Source organism: Monopterus albus, unplaced genomic scaffold (assembly GCF_001952655.1).
Source record: "Monopterus albus unplaced genomic scaffold, M_albus_1.0 scaffold221.1, whole genome shotgun sequence".
Lineage (NCBI taxonomy): Eukaryota > Metazoa > Chordata > Actinopteri > Synbranchiformes > Synbranchidae > Monopterus > Monopterus albus.
The window spans coordinates 143,633-162,961 of record NW_018128101.1 but is presented as its reverse complement, the minus strand read 5'-3'; the positions used below and the strand labels follow the sequence as shown (position 1 = coordinate 162,961).

General features: G+C 40.1%; 1 protein-coding gene across 1 annotated transcript in view; it reads left to right on the top strand.

Annotated features, from left to right (window-relative positions):
- lamc3 (laminin, gamma 3) overlaps window positions 1-19,025 on the top strand; it is a 57,782-nt gene extending 38,757 nt beyond the window's left edge. Inside the window, exons 9-20 of the mRNA XM_020619472.1 lie at window positions 7,134-7,322; window positions 7,605-7,850; window positions 8,830-8,983; window positions 9,094-9,236; window positions 9,390-9,568; window positions 12,225-12,405; window positions 13,663-13,907; window positions 15,030-15,106; window positions 15,435-15,569; window positions 17,311-17,530; window positions 18,017-18,163; window positions 18,945-19,025. Of these exons, the coding sequence (XP_020475128.1) occupies window positions 7,134-7,322; window positions 7,605-7,850; window positions 8,830-8,983; window positions 9,094-9,236; window positions 9,390-9,568; window positions 12,225-12,405; window positions 13,663-13,907; window positions 15,030-15,106; window positions 15,435-15,569; window positions 17,311-17,530; window positions 18,017-18,163; window positions 18,945-19,025 (1,997 nt within the window). The remainder of the gene's footprint in view (window positions 1-7,133; window positions 7,323-7,604; window positions 7,851-8,829; window positions 8,984-9,093; window positions 9,237-9,389; window positions 9,569-12,224; window positions 12,406-13,662; window positions 13,908-15,029; window positions 15,107-15,434; window positions 15,570-17,310; window positions 17,531-18,016; window positions 18,164-18,944) is intronic.
- Window positions 19,026-19,329: the final 304 nt, after the last annotated feature.

The window sequence follows — 19,329 nt, the reverse complement described above, 5'->3', positions numbered from 1 at the left end:
ACAAACACAGCAGGGCTGAAGAAGCCAAACATATGTCCTTCAGATACAAAAACTGTGTGTAGCACATGAGTTTTCACATTTTTGGGCATATTTCCATCAGTGTACCACGTGAATGGACATGCCTGTATGCAGTACTGTGTTAATTGCATGCATATCATCAATACAATTGGACAAAAGCCATCATTTATAAGCTCAAGGAAGGAGAGAGATGATGATTGCAATGTATAGTCTCAATGGAGACACTTTTCTCTGCAGGCTACACTATAGGGGAGCGCTCATTAATCACTTAAACAAATGAAACACATTATGCTCTTTATACTGTAGTCTCTGCTGGATATTGAGCATTAGGGCACTGAGGGTACAGAGCTCTGCTGTTTATCCTGGCTCCTAATAGATCTGTGTTAATTCTCCATGGTGTACCACATTTAGATCTTCAGAGACCAGTGCCATCAGAAGAAGGCTGTGTGTCTCTGAGTAAAAAAGATCCCACATATACTGTACTTCAAAGTCAAATTGCTGCTAATATGTAGTATTACTAATTCTGTGAAAATAGCTGTGGAATGTCTTGTGTGGATCTATGAGTCTTTAATACAGACTGGAGGCATGGAGGGTCTGATGAAGTAAAGCTCTATTTGCATTTACATCATACAGTACAAATGTACGATCCAGTGTTTTTTAGGATGTCTTGGCCTGTGCTGCTTTGATTTTGACTGGTCCCTTTTAGTCATGCTTGACTGTGGCTTTAGCATATGCAGCATCATTCTGTCTGGTCCTCCATGAAGCCTAACAACTATTTCTCCTCTAGTGCCTCCATGAGGTTGACAATTGCGATTTTCAGTGAGATACTCTTTGATGGATTGCCTTGAAATTTGGCACCGATATCTGTGAACTGTAGCAACTTTGGTGATCGCTGTTCATCCATTACCATTGTCAGGTCAAAGGTTTATTACAATGCTACAAAACCAATGGCGTTCCTTTTGTGTTTAGTGTTAATTACCATATTATTAGGGGCTAGCATGCTGAACTAAGATGGTTTACTTGTTAAATATCAGCAGCATTGTCATCAGGTTCCAAGTGTCCCATTGGCGCTATGATTTCTCAAATATTTATTTTTTGCAATCATAATCTCTCTAAAGCCTTTGACTTGTATCACCAAGCTCCAACAAGGTGGAAGGTTGTGGAACACTTTTTCCACAATGTGTGGTTTTGTTGTTTTCTAGAGGTTTTCTGTTCTTATCAGATAGGCAAGGTAAACTTCCTCATTTTCATTCATTACAGTGATCCTCCAGGTTGGTTGTGCCAAGTTTTCCTTTAATTACATCCAAGGAATGTTGAAAGCTTTTCAAATCAGTGATCTCTGACAGTGTGACAGGTAGTCGGAGTGTGCTCATTGTTTATCTTTCTGTTTATTTTTGTGCAAACTAAATGTACTGGCTGTGAGGAGATAAGTAAAGCGTGCTGAATAGGATCAGCAGGAGTAATTACATGGTAGGAGTCGTTCTAAGTGACTACATCTGTCTTTTTTTTTTGCTTCTTCTCACTTCCTCTTCCCCTCACTGTCGCTCCTCAAATTCCATCATTCTGATACAAGCCGTCCATCTGAGAGTTTAGCCTGCAACAAATACAGCCCCCATGAGAGATTATACGTGGTTGAAGAAGCCAGTGTATAGCCTGCTTCTCTCACTATCTGTTTGTCTGCCTCAACCTTCTCCCATAGATTTTTCTAACTAATGGCCTTAGAGAGCTGAAGATGGCATTTAAAGAGATGTTTGAGAAATGCACGCCCTGCCTTTGTCTGTGTCATTCTAAAGCAACCCTTTGTTGGTAAACACTGACTCACAATATCCTCCATTTTAACCTACCATTTTACTGAGTATTGTAATGAGCAGCATGTTTGGTTATATTGTCATCTGTACCCTAACTGACGCATTGAGACACGTAGACTGGGTGATGGCCTTTATTAAGCCGCCTTCGATGCATTCCACTGCAGCAGCCCCTGGTCATCATTCCCCTTCACAGATCAAGCCCAAAATAGGCTTCTGTTACCTGTCCTCCTCCGCCAGACTGCAGTAGTTGTGACATTTAGCTATGCAAAACCACTCTGCATTATTCAAAAATTTGGCCCCGCACAAATGTCAAAGTAGGAAATAAGCATATCCTGTTATGAAACAGACCAAGGAACAGCAAAACCTCATTTATTCTGGGGTTTATAGAGAAGATGCACAATTTGCATTCAGGTACTTGTGGTCAGCAGAATGCAGCTGGACCTCTTCATAACACCAAGATTACAGATCCAGTGTACGTGATAAAAATGTTGTTAATCTCAAAGCCTGTGTTTTGAGTAAATGATCCAACTGCAGTCTGTCTGTAGACGTGGACCCAGAGACACAAAGATAGCTTAGATCCACATTGATCTATGTCTTCAAACCTTTAATGCTTTCAAGCGCATCACAACACAAGACTACACAAGCATCACAAGATGGCACAACAGGCTTTTGTATAGGATATATATTGAAAGAACTGGAATGTGAAGTTAAAATGCTTTTAGCCCAATCAATATATTGTTCTTTAGCAATATTAATAAAAAAAAATTCACAAATAGTGACATTTCCCATTGTCATCATCATAGGCGTATTGCTACATAATACGATATAATTAACATATTAAACATATTAGTTGGCTGAACTGACAAAATTGCAATTTAATATTTCAAAACCCACAAACAATCAAAGGCAACACTGAGGTTTTTTGTTTCAGTGAACCAAACCAAAAGAATTGAGACACATATGAGACCTGTCTCACTACAGTACATGATTAGGCCCAAATAAGATGCTTCTAAGTACTTACAGTACTACTGCCACTGATTAAAGTGACTCCACCCATGCTAGCAGCTCTGTGAGGCTGTATAATACTTGTGCTTTGACCTAAATGCTAGTGTCAGCATGTTAAACATGCTCACACTGACAATCACAGTGCCAACAAGCTCATGTACATATAATGCTTACAATGTTCACATTTTTAGTTAAGCATGTCAGCATGCTAGCATTTGCTGATTCTTGCTAAACAAACAGTACAGCCAAGGCTGATGCTTTGGTCCTATGGGCAAATAAAAATTTTGACCTAATGATGGTGCTCAGGGAAAGAATGAAGAGACCAAACACAATCTCTCTGAAGCTCTCTGCCAAATTTCATGGCACTATATTCAACAGTTGTCCATTTCACTTAAAACCCTAAATGTCAACCTAATAGTGGGACTAGAGGAAGGTTCAGGGGATCTTGAAACTATAAATGTCTGTAATTTGTACCAATCCAGCTGGTAGATACTGTGGTACTTCACAGGGTACATATCAAAGATGTTGGATGAAAACTCAGGGGATCACGGATGTCAGTAAGATTCATTCTCTGGGCATCGTGAATGTTTCATAATTGTTGAGATATTTCAGTCTGGACCAAAGTGGTGGATTGACAGCCAGACTGATTCCTCTGTCTCCATCTAATGCCTGTCGCATGTCACAAGTGCAATTTAAAGTCCCAGAGAAAGTCTCGGCCTTGAAAAATATTCAGACACAATCGATCTAGGGTAATTTTTAGCAGCTTGTTGGATCGGTTTCATGGGTGAATTGCTTTTTGATCAGAGTAAAACACACAATAAATGGCTTAGGTGACCCAGAGCTTTAGGGAGACAACATGAGCTACAGCCATTGCAGTTAGAATTCCCATCCCTGATTCCCCAGGGCCTTGTCCATAACAATTTCACTGACAGCCTTTATGCACAAAACTAAAATTTATGCATTTATTTTCCATAGTCACAGTACGACAAAACACATTTCCCCAGTCATCCATATTGTGCACATTATATAGGGGCTGGAGAGAATATATAGCCCCTCCTCTTTTCCTTCACCACCATCCTTTTCTTTTCTGTGGCAGTCCACTCATTCAGACTCGACTGACAAGCCACATCTGCAGCAGCAGCCACTGGCAGCATATCTGTGTTAAATTAGAGAACACCATCAAACAGTCTCGCAGCAGATATATCCCAACTTCTACCCTCAAGGCCTGGGAGCTGCAGACAACATTTTCTCTGTCTCTCTGTCTTTCTGTTTTGTTTCCGTCTCTCCTTGATTAAAACAAGGATTTCACATGCATTAGTAACTACAGCTCTTTAGCCCAAAGCTTTTTAAAGTTCCAGCGGGCTAAGGAGACAAGCCTCAAGGAAAATATGAAGGCCTTAAAAAGCTCGTGTTTTTGACATCACATTCTTGTTGTAAGTTTGCTTATATTATGCAAAAAATAAATCCAAGAAATGAATGTTTGGGTTTAGTCAAGAATTATTTTGTTTTTCCAGAATCACTTTAAAAGCATTTGCTATGGAGCAAAGCAAAAACTGGCCTAAACAGTCACATAAAACCAGTTGCTGCATGTTGCTTTGAACTCATGTGACTTGTTTTACTTGTATTTCTGGGCTCACATATCATCACAGACCTCACACGTTGCTCTTCTCCGTCAGAAAGACCTCCCAGGATAGTGCAGAATGAATGTAATAACAGAAGGGAGCCGGGCTCTGATCTTCTCCTAAACAAAAACACACTTAGAAATACACATTTCTCCTGATTTTTCCTTTTGCACTTTTCTGTCTCCACCTGGTGTTAACGCTATTACAAGCTACGGCAAGCCATGATAACCACTATTATTGGAAGAGCTTCTCATCACGTTGTTCAAGAGGAGCGCAGAATGTCGCATAGAGATAAACACACTGGACAGGAGAGAAATGTAGAAAATTACTGGAATGCAAAGCCATTTGTTGGTTCTCTAATGTCTGTCTGTCTGTGTAGCTATAATAGAATGTTGTATTCCTATCCTCCACAAGTGGCTACCTTAATGAAGTGCATTAGTCCTGAATGTGTGTGTAGTTCTATAGCGAGAGTACAATGAGGAGCTGAGGATCACAGTGAAGGCACAGGTAGAATGAGTACTCTTTGGAGTGTGATGTGTAGGTGATTCAGAGCTCCTAGTCAAAAACAACAACAACAACAACAACAAAAAACAATTCCATCCTGCTGGTTTCCCATGTAGAAATACTGCCTTACCATCACAGAACAGACAAGCCGAGTTCAGGTGGAGAGCAGAACGCTGAAGCTCTTCATAGCTGAAAGAGGGAAAGGGAGACAGCAGAATAGCGTGGATCTGTCAAAGGATCCGTTGTGTGCAGCTACATGAGATGCTTCACAGTCATTTCAGTTCATTAAGGCTGAACGATTCATTGAAAAAAAATGACTCTTCAGTGGTGTTATGAGGTAATCATGATTAGTATGACAACGAGGAATATCATGTAAAAAGCGGCCCTGCCATTCCGCCACAGTTTGCAGTGCATGATGTTAGCTTTTCCGAGAAGCTGATGGAATGACAATAGTGTTGAGGAGGCCCCCAGTGGCTCTTACTGCCTCATATCAGGCTCAGTCATCTTCACACTCAGTAAAGTCAGCACATTTCTGCTGCCATTAAATTTGCTATGGCTCATTGGGAATTGACACTGCACACTATCAGTGTCATTGTAATGCATTGTGAAATTCAAGAAAGATTCACTCCTTTGTGCTAGGAACAATCATTATTACTAAATACTCTGTTTAAATGACTGGCACTACATGCTTGGAAGTCATGTGTTATCACCTAACCAAAGAACTAATGATATTTATCCAGAAGTATACACTTCATCAGGCAATGGAATAATTGTTCCCACAAATGGCTACGGGATTAGTTTAGCTTGGCAGTCATTATTCTATCTCATATACTTGACTTACAGTTCTGAAGTTAACAGGGCTTTATTTAGTGTTGGTTGAAATTGCTTGCAGTGGCCTCAGAGTCAGAAATTTCTTTACTCCAATTTTCAGTGTCGTGAGCTGATTTCAAAATGCACAGCAGAGAGTTTCTTACTGAATCACACTGTAGGCTATGAGGGAGTGATGGGAAATTTTAATGAGGACTCTGTAAGAGCACGAGCCCACAGACTATTTGCTATGCATCAATATCTTATTGGTGTTTTCTAGAAAATCAGCGTAATTATTGTTATCAAACCAAGCTGAAGTTGTCTGAGAAATTTTAAAAATAATTCAAATATACGAGTTCTCTGATATTCAGCTAAAAGCAAAACATCATACAGTGCAGAGGGAATGCTAAATATCTTCTTGCACCTAAAGACGGCAGCACATAAGCAGCTATTTTATTACAGGCAAAAGTGCATAGATTTTGATTAAAATTTAATGTATATCTGCTCATTGTAATTTTATGATGAATTTAACTTTGTACGCATCCCAGCAGTTGCTTTTTTCTTTGTGATTTTCCAAAAATGTGAACACTTATTACTTTGTGGTACTCTGTAATCTTCAGTCAGCCAGTTATTAAATTAGAATGCCACATTATATTATGTCAAATTTGCAGGGTTTCATTACAGAAGTTGCCGCTGCACAAATTAGGTAGGCACAGAGGAAGTTTTGAGGGTGTATGTGGGTCCTGTCATAGCAGCCTATGACGTTAAAGCCACTGCAGGTCACTGAACTGCAGAAGGAGACAGGCTTGTCTTGCTCTGAGTGTTTATGCTGTTACAGTTATACAATCCACTCTGATATGATGTCAATGTCTTAGCTTCGTAGATATTTTGTCTGATTATCATGTTATCATGTTTGAAATATGGCGCAGTAAAGGGTGAAAATCTGAAATCGGGGATTTAGTGTGTATACATGTATATTAACACATGCTGTACATGAACAAATCCCTTTAATTGGTTTGAAACTGAGTTGTTTTTCTAAGGCTTTGGAAACAACAGTTGGTTTTTAGGACAACAGGCAAATTGCTTTATTTCTAGAAGGCATTCAGACTGCATTTGGCTGTTATATTTCCCAAAGCAATTATAGCCAGGGTGAATTTAGTTGTCTTCTGCTCTCCACGGTGGGCTTTGGGAATGTTTTCTTACCAGATTGGGCTGTGGAGTCGATATCTGTGTGGAGTGGCTTGTCAGAGTTGTGGTTAGAGACACAGCACACTCTGCTGGTGATGTGGAAAACACCTCTGTGGTCAAACCTAAAGTGTGAAAGGCAGCGACATAGATAAGCAGGTTACGCTCCTCTCTCTTGTTTCAGGTGTGTGTGAGTGCTCAGACTTCACCACTGGGATGACCTGTGAGCACTGTCTGGATGGTTACTATGGAAACGCTTTGATTGGCACACCTGGTGATTGTCAGCCTTGCCCTTGTCCGGACCATACCAGCTGCACGCAAATTGTAGAGACAGGCCAGGTGGTCTGCACAAACTGCCCTACAGGACAGAGAGGTGAGATGAAACACTGACCATGTAAAATAATTTGTATGGCACCACACAGTCGTAGTGAGCTTTATGTCAAGAACACTATGATAAAAACATTTCCACAAGAGCTTGAAATCGAGGCTGTTGCTTTAAAGCAGCTCTTTCTACAATACCAAGTGAGATTCACATATCTGATAGAAGTTTTTAATTTACTCATAACAGATGCTGAGGCGATATATGTGAATGACTTCCAAATTGTTCTAGTTCATGTAATTCCTGATCACCTCTTTCACCTTTCTCGTTGCGTAGGGATGCGCTGTCAGATGTGTGAAGATGGTTACTATGGTGACCCCCTGGGACAATCTGGGGAGGTTCGACCGTGTATGAGATGTGACTGTAATGGCAATGTGGACTTGAACGCGGTGGGAATATGTGACCACATTACTGGGCGATGTCTAAAATGTCTGGGACACACAGAAGGCAACAGCTGTCAGCACTGCCAGCGGGGTTTCTACGGTGACGCCTTAAAGCAGACATCTGGCCAGAAGTGCAAGCGTGAGTAACTCAGGAGGAACTTGGATGGAACATTGTTTGAGATTGTAATTTACTGATGTAAAAAAGAAGTTTTTTTTCTGAAAGACAATCCCTGTGTTCAAAAACGTGTTTGTGTTTCTTGGATGTTTGACCTCCACTGTGCAGAACAAGGAATCTGTATGTGCAGAGATTGACACTAGGTGGCTATTTTCACATTCATCTGCTGAAGAGACAAAGTTTCTCAGTGTTAAAGACAGAGGAATGATGTGGAAACCAGTAGTCGAATCGTGAAGTGCACATGTTGAACATTGAAAATAGATTTTTCAGAGAATTAGAAAAGCAGTTAAAGGTTTGAGTCAAAAATAGATTTGTGGATCCATAAATTCTGGGATGTGATGAGAAAACTCTGTTCTGTTCTGTTACCACAGAATAGGTAGATTTAAGTGATAGTCAATATATGGGACAAAGCCCATTAAAGACTACATGACCTTGGGATCACAGGAAATGGTGCATACAAATGGACTTGACTAATCAATTATAGAGTTCAGATTTGACAAGTATAGCACTCCTCTTGAAAGGCAAAAGCTGAAAATGGGGCAAGTCAAGGGCTGTGAGTCAAGAAGCATTCCAAAAAGAAAGAAAGAAAAAAGAGATGCATCAGATTGGCAGATTTAAATAAGTGTAAGTGAATCAAACTCAATGTTAGAAAAGGTAGACAGAGACCCAGAGAGTAATAGCTGTGATGTGTTCATACGTACGATACTTCGATTCTGCCTGTAAGCACCAGGCTGAATTTTTTTTCACAGAAAAATGTGAGGGAGGGATCCACAACTCTCCTTGGTACTGTCTGTCATTTCCTTCCATTTTCCCTTAAGCATTCTGGGACTAAATCAATAAAAAGTCCTTCATGCCAAGGTGATACATGAGCAAAATATAAACTTTCAACTGTGTAATGTAATGTTTGTTTCAATAATTAAATTGTTTTATTTGTTTTCTCAAGCCTGCAGCTGCAGTCCTGCTGGAACATCTGGGCCTGCAATGGACTGCCACCCTCAGACAGGAAACTGTCAGTGCCTCAGTCATGTGACTGGCTGGGATTGCAGTAACTGTGAAGTTGGCTTCTTCAACCTCCAACCAGGCATAGGATGTGAAAGGTAAATGGATCCCCAGTGCGATTCACAGTGGATCGATATAAAAAAATATATTATAACAGAACTTACATGCTGAACCTGTAATTAACATCGTATTTTCTTACCTACCCTAGGTGCAAATGTAATCCAATTGGATCATTGTCCACCGCATGCCATCCAGTCACAGGGCAGTGTGTGTGTTCTGCAGGAGTGGAGGGGAGACTGTGCGATTTTTGCCGTGTGGGCTTCTTTGGATTCTCATCACGAGGTTGCAGAGGTACAAGACTGTACTTCAGGCATCACAACTACATGATGTACCAATCTCCAATCCTCTAATACAGATCACACATGAAGGCATTTCTGACTCTTTAAATGTTTATCTTTGCTGTCACTGTGTGTTCCCCCCCCCCGCTGCCCTGTCCTCTCTCAGCGTGTAACTGTGACCCTATGGGATCCATTTCCATGCAGTGTCACAGTAACGGTACCTGCCAGTGTCGCCCGGGTTTTGTGGGTTACAAATGTGACAAATGTGAGTTAAACTATTTCCACAACAGAGCCACACACCAGTGTGAGGAATGCCCACTTTGCTATGGCCTTGTCAAGAAACAGGTGAGTTTATAGTTGTTTGTGTGTGTGTGTGTGTGTGTGTGTGTGTGTGTGAGAACTGCCATTCAGAGGAATGAAAATCTGGATTTTTAAAAGTGACTATAACCCTGCCATTGCTGCATTTTGAGGAATGGGGCTGCAGAAACAAGCTGTTTAAGTTGATATGGTGAACTTGTAAGCATGTTATTGCTATTTATACTGTACAGAAGCATAAGTAAAAATTTTAAAAAGTATTTTTTACTTTACTAATTATGCAACAGCAAAATAAACAAGTTATATTAAATGACTGTAAAGAACTCCAAAGCCTCCACTCCCACATGTCACATCTACTGTATTTAACATGCCGAATTTTAAAAGGTGACACTGTGTCAGTATTTATTGACGGCCAACATCTAGCTTAACGTTAGCCCTGGTGACTGCAAGAAGCAGTATGACTGAATACATACAGTATCTTGCTGTTTAGCTGCTAGATATTTCACAGTCTTCGCCAGATAGTCGCCAACCTTGTCTGCAGTTTGGTGTTGGGCAGCACCTGAAAACAAACAAAACCAACTGAATGAAATATGCTGAAATTGCTGCACAGAGCTAAGAGGAAACAACAGGCGGGTGATAATCCTATATTGAAAGATGCTTTTCACATATAGGCAGCCATTTTAAGCTAAAATTGTTAATATAAAAATAAAGATCATTCCCTGTTTAAGATGTTGGGCTAGCTGTCTGCTAAACTTTACACACATTCGAGTAGCATTAAAACCATAGGTCCACATCATATTTTAAGCTTATGGTATACTTTAGGGCTGCATGTATTTTCATCATTGATTATTCTTTTGTTTCTAAATTTCATAGAGTTGTATATAAGATGCATAAAGTGCATAACTGCAAGTTTACACAGGTAAAAAAAAAAAAGGAGTAAATCACTGCTTTTGAGAAGGTGATACTGTATCAGTGAATGTTTAGTATTTTTGATAAATGATTGTAATGTTTAATCTATTAGCAAGTTGTAAAATAATTTTATACTGATCAACTAATCAGTTAGCATCAGCACAAATGTTTTTTGCTTGTATGTCTATGCACTTGTGCCTTGCACAGACTCACAGGTATCTCCAACTGTACTAAACTAATGAAGTATAACAGGGAAAAGTCTGGCATTAAACAAAATGCTAAATTTAAGTCTGCATCTTAAAACGGTAGAAAACATTACTTCAGTATTTGTACTTATGCCTCTACTATAAAAATGTATTCTACTCATCTTTCTCAATTTTTCTCCATGGTCCTCTTCAGGTTTATAAATATGTGTTTGCAGCACATATTGTTGCACATATTTATACCTACATCAAGTATGGATTGTGTCTTGCTATTATGAGATGCCATTTGTTCTTGAAATAGCACAGTCCTCCAGCACATCCTGCCTTTGTAGATTCACATGACAGCTATATGTCTCTTTTGTAGTGGTAGATTGCAAGTAAATGGTAATGTGGCATGTCCTAATGATCTGCTGTGCAGCTCTTTTCTGTCCCTTTTGATTTGTTGTGATCCATGCCTGCATGCCAAGGTGCCGTCCCTGGATTTGCCTTCTGAGGCCAATCCAGTGCTGTCGACATATTCAGTCTTTTCTCTGTACATATTCTTGTTCCATCTAAAGTAGCTATGTGTTCTCTTCACTCCAGCTTGTACCTGGGTGAATGCATGGTGTGAATTCCAGTGTTAGCAATTCAGTGAACATCCCAAGCCTTGTCTGCTCTGAACACTTGCAATTACTCTCACTGTCCTCAGTCTCCCTCAGCTCTCCCTTTCTGCCTCTCCCACTCTCTATCTTTCTGCTCACATTTTCCTCTGGCTTACACAAAGGAAGGAAGAAGACTAACGAGCACAAAGAGACAAGGCTGAAAAAGACAGAGATGTGTGATCGATGATCAAAGAAGATATTAAAAAGAAACTGGAAAGCAAAAATAACGAATGGGATAAAGTAATGAAAAAGATATATGGTATTTGTTCCAGGGGAAAAAATGAATCACTGCAGAGGAGGACTCTATTTTTTATATAGCATGCATTTTAACTGGTGTTAAAATGATTTGACTGAAGCTGTGAGCTTGGTTGCCAACTAATTCAATAAGCAATCACAGATATTTCTACTACCAGAAAAACACTTGATAACTAAGCACATTCGCAGTAGGTACAACATGTATATTGGGTTGAAAAAGAGGCATCATCACAGCGAGGTTATCTGCTCTTTGTATAAATCTGCATCATTTAACTGCCAGGGTCAACAGACTGGTGTCAATCACATCACTATCGTTCCATTTTCACACCTCAACTTCAGTAAGAAGTCAAATCTAGTTATCTCCTGAAATGCTCTCCTCTTTCCTACATGCTATGCACAGAGTGGTACGAGTGGATGCAGATATGAAAACCATATTTTATCCCTATCCTGTAGTTGGTATTCATTTATTCATTGCTTTTGTTGAAATACTACATTTTGTTGTTATGGTGTATCAAGAATCAGAGTCATATCTAAATCCTTATGTCTGAACAAATAAATTCAGATCTGAATGGATAGATATTTTGTTTTGGTATTTCTTGTCACAGGCATCTGTTTTTTGTTCTCCAAAATCTGTGTTCTCATTGACACCATCAGTGATCAATCTTGGTGCCATTACAGGTAGAAAAGCTGAGGACTCGCCTGCAGGATTTGGAGAAGCTGTCGGCTCACTTTGATTGCCGAGGTGGATTTGGGCGACAACACCACCTGCTGAAGTATCACATGGCCAGGCTTTATGAGCATGAGCACCAGAGGGAGGATACTCTACCCAATGCTCTGGAGGATTTTCTGGCCTTCCAAGGTAACAGCAGCCAGAAGCCAAGATAATTCCACTGGGCCTGTCACTCCTTTTAATGTTTTCTCTGTGGTCATGACATCTGAATAGACACTTGGCAGCCTTTGCTTTGTGAAACATGAAGCTCTTTTATGTGCCACTCTATTGTGACACATTTTGGCTGGGAGATGATAACATGCAATATCAGTACATACAAGACCAGCAAGCATGGCTAAGAAATTTGACACCACCTCCAGCGTTCTACAAATGGCCTGTTGCTCTGTGCGTGTGACGTTGTTACAGATGCAAAGCAACAAAGTGATTAAATCAGGATGCAGGCAATACTACAAACCTCTCCCAATTACTTTAACACAATGCTGATATATCCTCATTATCTTTGGAGGGGAAGGGCTTACAGGCTCAGCTGCACAGGCCAAATGGAGACAAATCATAACAATATGGAACAAGGAGCCATGTGACCCTGTTAATCCCTGTTTATATGACAGGCGGTGCATCTCTAATGATTATAGTGGCAATCACAATAATACTTGTCTAACAATCACCCTCCCAACACCAGCATACTTATAGACATACTAGCCACGCTTTATAAGAAACTGGGTGGCCCAATAATGACTTAATGAGTGTGTGTGGGCAACAGAGTCCTGTGTGAGCGCACAGAGATAAAACCACTAGGACACACACACACACACTCTCTCTCATTTTATAAGACACAAAGACAGAAAACCAGCTAAATATGCCACAAATGAGGCAACAGATCCAGATGTCCTTTGGCTTCAAAACATGTTTGGATCCCTTCATTTTTTGCACACTCGATTGTGTTGTTGGAAGAATAGGACTAAGTGTACAAAGCTTTTCTTAAAACAATTTCCTGTGTATCTATTCATAAACAAGTCTACACTCTAATAAAGTGTACAAAAAGTAAGAAATCTGAAAACTTTCTGTATTGTACTAAAACTGCGTAGAATGCAAAGTAAGACTGGGATATGTACATGCACATTGAGAGCCGATGTACCAGAGTCAAATTCCTCGTGTGTCCGACACACCTGGCCAATAAAGCAGATTCTGATTCTGACAAAAGTGTTAACATCTGGACACAGTCCAGTATGACTGCAAACAAGTAGGAAAGATAAGAGTCTGAATTCGCACAGTAAATGAGAGATATGTGTTAAAACAGCAGCAGAATTGGAAGAATAAGCTTGGTGAAGTAATCTGTGAAAAAACTTAAGGTGGTTTTATTTGCTTTGCTGCTCTTTGTTCTTCCAGAGGCACGGGAAGCCTTCATAAAACAATTTTCCTTGCTGGAAGCTTCTACAGGCAAACTCTTAGCCCAGCTGCAGGTTATTACATCTGCTTTGAACTGCAGCATCAGCATGACAAAGAAAGAGGGGAAGGAGAGGAGGAAGAATGAAGGAAGCAGAAGTGTGTGTCAAACCTTCACAGAGACTGTGTTCATGATCAGAGCATCTCAGAAACAGCTCAAGCAGGCAACACTGGACCTGGACAATATGGTAGGCAAATCAAACATATTCTAAACTTGTGTGTTCTTTTGTATGTGTATCATTGTTTAGAATTGTCTAGAAGCTATAATGTATTCCACAGGCGTATTGATACTGTACAGTATGTAACATCACTGGCTTCTTGTCCTTGGAGTGATGTAATTTACTGCTGTTGGGGGAGATCTGTTGTATTGATCCACAGATATCCCCCATAGCAAAACAATATACATTATCTTACCCCCACCGTTCAACCCCAACAACCCTCCTACTGGCAAACACCTGCCTCCAAAGGAAAATCCAAAGACTATTCGATGGATGCTAAAATTAACAGCTCATACTTCACCCACCACAAGGCTTTTCACCATCTCTCTACAGCATTTCTAGGAATCTTTTATGGATACTGCTACCATGTTATTTAGGTTCAGGGAGATGAGAAAACTTGTTTTGCCAATATATAGTTGTCTGCTTCTGGTTGTATGTCTGTGTGTGTACAGAGATATACTGTTCCTCCATAGCCCTTATCACTTGGTAAGCCTGAAACAGCAGCAATTTAATTCTATATTAATAAGCAAAGCGGCCCCCAAAGTGAAGAAGAAAAATGCTAGTGTGGCAGGTGATTCAGTTTTCATATTTTTATTTGCATTTTCTCAAATTAGGTGTCACCAGGGAATGAGTCTGCATTTGACTGTGTACACATTACATTTATCAGGATAAAACCTAAGGGGATTTATTCAGAGGGGGAGGGGGGTTCCATATGCCCCTGCTTTGAACCTGTTTGTTTATGTATATTTAACTGGAGAGGTTTATTAGATGAGTTTTATTTTTTGGAAATTTAAAACAATGCCCAGACCGGCATTTTGAAGCAGACTCACGACTGCTTTTCTGGACCCAGGTTTTTCTAACAGCTTTCACACCAATCCACAATTCTCTGAGCAAACAGCACTGAGTCATTAAAAAGCCCTCCATTCAGCTGTAGTGTGAAAATCCCTCAATTATTAGATGGAAACTTTATTACACATGATTTAATTAAACATGCCAGCACAGTTTAAAGTCTCATCCAGGCCAGACATGTATTTTTTTTCAACTTCTCAGACCTGCTCAGCATGTTTCTTTCCTTCTCTACCTTTTTCATAGATCATTCCTTTTGAGTTGGTGTCAGGACCTACCAAATGGAACATTATGGTCAATGATTCACACGTCTTAATGAAAAGGTAAGCCAGGTCAAGGCAGTGCACTTCTAGTGGCCAATTATGAGCAAAGACCACAGTAATCTGTGGAACTTATTTCTCCTGGCTTCCTTCTTTTAAGCTTGTCACTTACATTCTACTTAGGCCACCGTGAACCGATGCCTTTGGCTGCTCAGTGTATGCAGCACTATTATGTGGTAGTTACAGAACTCTGGACTGGGGAGCCAGTGAGTTGAGGTCATTGATGCTGAAATCTATTTCATCTCTCCTCAGGCAGTTATAATGGTCTGTTATTCTACCTTACTCACTATTTACTCCTCTCACTTTGTTTTCCCTTTTTCCTGCCTTGTAGTCACAGAGAAATGGCAGATAACATTGAGGCCATAGCCGGCCGGGCGGTAAGCGCCTCAAAGCAGACCTTTGGTTTCCTGATGGATCTACTGCAGGACAACTCCACAGAGGAGTACATCAGGAACCTGACGGGGCAGTAAGCACAACAAGCAAACCCAAACACACGCCCACACAGACAAGCACAAGCAGGATGAATGTATCCCACTCACATGAAGCATACTTTATTGCAAACTCCAACAAGCTACATGACTCCCTGGATTATTGTGCTTTTGCAGTATGTTTCTGACAAAGTGCACCTAGCCCTGTATTACAGCTCAAGGTCCTCTTTCTCACAGCAGTCTTTTAAAGCACAGTGGAGTTTAAGAGTAAGACATTTAGCCACAGGGGGACAGCTTCTCTCCACTGTAAGCCTATTGCTTTCTTGGATTTGCCGCACACTTGCTGCATCTCCTAGCGTGTGATTGCTCTGAGGATTATCCAGAATGCTAGACAGAATGATGCAAAAAGCCCTCCGCTGGCCATGATGAGAGCAGAAGCGAGGAACTCAAAATTGATTACCCCCTTCTAACTGTAGTCAGCTTGGTTCAGGAGAGTTCAGCTAATCTTTAGGGCACTGTTGTATGACAGTGTGTGTGTGTCTGTGTATGAGTATGTGTGTGTTTGTGTCATTTTATAGGATGTAAAGTGAGCAGTTTATGCCCAGATGGGCTGCATAAAATTACATTTCCCACACATATTTTCCTACATGTTGCTACTTAAGCAGATCAGCTGCATTTTATAGGCAGGAAAGCTATCCAGTCACAAAAATGACAAAAGGGTTCAAACTGTCACCAAAAATAATCCCATATTAGTGGGCCCTAGTATCTTTAATACTATTTGACTGTTCTTATCAGAATCCTACTTATTTGTGCTAACACTTAAAATAACTTATACGTTTTCATTATTAACTGTATCTCTGTTTATATTCGGTGGCAGTAAAAACAGTGTGACACTATACTACAACATTTTCTGCTGCTTCATATTTCTGCTAGAAACTTTTTACTCCACTACATTTATTTAACAGTGATAGTTAACACGTTTTTCAGACTGACATTTTATAAAAAGTATATGATAAGCATATGAAATATGTTGAAGTTGCTTTGAGCCAGTTTCACCAGCATCGCTGCTGCATGTGTCCACCCTGCTGCTCCAGTTATCGCACCCAGTATGTCAGTGCTTCTGCAGTACCCTTCACTGGAGGTCAGCACAACACAAACAAGATTTTCACAGGGGATTAAGTTACTTTTTAAAGATTAAACTGATGGTTCTCAAACTTTATGTCTGCGTCACCAAACATTCTGTCTCCTGTGCACTACAGAGCAGATACTTTTCACAGGCTGTATACAAGCCGTGTTGACATCTGTATCCGTGTGTGTGTGTGTGTGTGTGTGTGTGTGTGTGCTCTAATGAAACAGACTGACTATCATCACAACTGTGGAGGTGATAAAACTGCGTTTTAACATCTACCGCACCTGCCTAACACCCTTCATGAATTCATCATGCCTTCTTTGCATAATGTTGCCGTCTCTTTGTGCACTTATAACAAGTCCCATTGTCTTGTTTCTAGATTTATTTATATCAATTTCAGTATGGAACCGCAAAATAGTTTTCAAATAACCTGTGATATGACACCGTATGTGCAGAATGATGTGAAATATGTGTGGGACTCTTAGTCTGTAGCAGCGTATGTCTTTTCATCATCCTAACACTATCAAATGTACAGAAGACATACCGATATTAATTATTATGCATTAATTATGCATTACAACATCATTTTTAAAAAGTGGCTATTATATTCTTTACTACAGTTTCTCTACTTTCTGCTGCTTTCACATCAGAATAGCACAAATGCAGCAGCAGAAGCAGAACATGACATCGCAGGTGAATGACACTGTAGCCAAACAGCTGGCCCTGGAGGAGGAAGCTGCTGGTTTAAAGCTTGCCCTGGGTAACATCACATCATCCTTTCATCAGTTGGCTCTGACAGATGCCAGCCCATCACCGCAGCCTGAACAAACACAGCTCAACCAAACACAACCAACCAACCATACAATAGAGGTCAGTTTGAACAGCACCTGCAGGATACCAATGGAACGTGAAGAATTATTATGTTGCATGTTATGAGTGAATCATTTAGTCTAGTTAGAGCTGGTATGATAGCTACACATTTTACATAAGAAACCACTCCAGGTCATTTAACTAGGCTCATGTGGAGATACAAGCATCTTTCATTTTATGAAGAGTGGGTAGTTAACACCACTTCATTTTATTTTCTTGATTTAACATTTGGCAAGGAGAGGGGGACACTGAGTAGGCACAAGAGAGAAGATTCTGGCAGGATTTGCTGCTCATTGGGGTTTTGTGTTGTTCAAGAGGAGGGTGATTAACCACTGCAGCATCTCTGAGCAGACAAAATACTGGAAAATTACACCAAAATAGGCTAATGTGCCTTCTGTAAATGGCTGAATGCAGGTTTTGCAGAAGTGGTAAATGAAGTTGTTTTAACCGAAGCACTGAGTTTGTGAATCTCTGCTTTCTGTTTAGTGGGCCAAGGACCTGCTAAAACAGACAAAAGAGTTGGACCGGCAAATTCAGACCAAAGACGAGCTCATCAGTAAGATCAGAGATGAGATGGAGGCTGTAAAGGAAACCACCAGTAAAAACCTGGAGATGGGGGATGACATCACTGAGGTGACTACATTTACTGCTGCAATATTGTGTTGAATTTTCTTTTTATTGCTTAATGCATTAGCCATGATAGCAGCATGACTTTATACTACTATATATGGTAATGTTTGTTTGTTGGTTGGTTAGTTTATAACTTGGTCAGTCCATATCTGAACAACTGTTGAATGGCTCTCCATGAATTTTTGTACAGGCATTCAAAGTTCCCAGAGGATGAATCCTGACTTTTTTTTGTACAGTCATCAAGATATCAACATTTGTGGGTTAAAATAAAATGTCTCAACAAGTATTGGATATATGTACATAATACTTGGCAGTACAGATTTGTATGCTCCACCCAGGGGGAGCTGAAAAATATTTGATAGCACCTAAAGTTTCATCTAGGACCATCAACAGATCAAAATGTAATTGTGTTCAGTAATACAGCGATCAAATACCAGCAAAACCTATGACAGTCAGATCAGTCTCAGCTGCTTATTGCTAATTATCAAATGCTAGCAGTCATGCTAAACTAAGCTGGGGAACATAGTAAAAAAATTATATCTGCTAAACATTAAAATAGTAGCATTAACATTGTTAGCACGTTGATGTCAGCAATTAGTTCAAAGCACCACTTTAACAAAGTGCTGTCTCACACAGCCGCTAGCACTGCTGTAAAAGTTTAACTGACCAAATGCTACCCTCCCACCAGTTTACACTACATTAAGCTTTTACCTGTTATTGCATGCTTTGTATACACCTGACTTCACTGAGGTCATATTTCATCCTTCCATGCCTCTTCTTGAAGCTGCAAACTCAAGCTCAGGGAGCAAAGGTTGTGGCTTTGTCATTGTCGAATCAGAAGCCACTGTCCTGCACAGACAACTAAAAAGTGAGTCTTTTTCTAAGTTGTTAATCCTTTTGACTGTCTTTACCATCTGTCTTGCATTGCTGTTTTTGTTGAACAGCCAAATAAATTGTTCTCCTCAAATTGAAATGTCAAGTACTGAGACTGAAAACAAACATGCCGTAAGAGCTCCAGGCTCAGATATTACTACTGTATAATAAATATGTCATCACCATTGTGATGTTTAGACCTACTTGTCATGTTTTGAATCCAGAAGCATCTTATGTAGAAAATGTGATGAAATGGAATGTTTTAAGAATTTTTACAGCACCAGTTTCTTTAATGA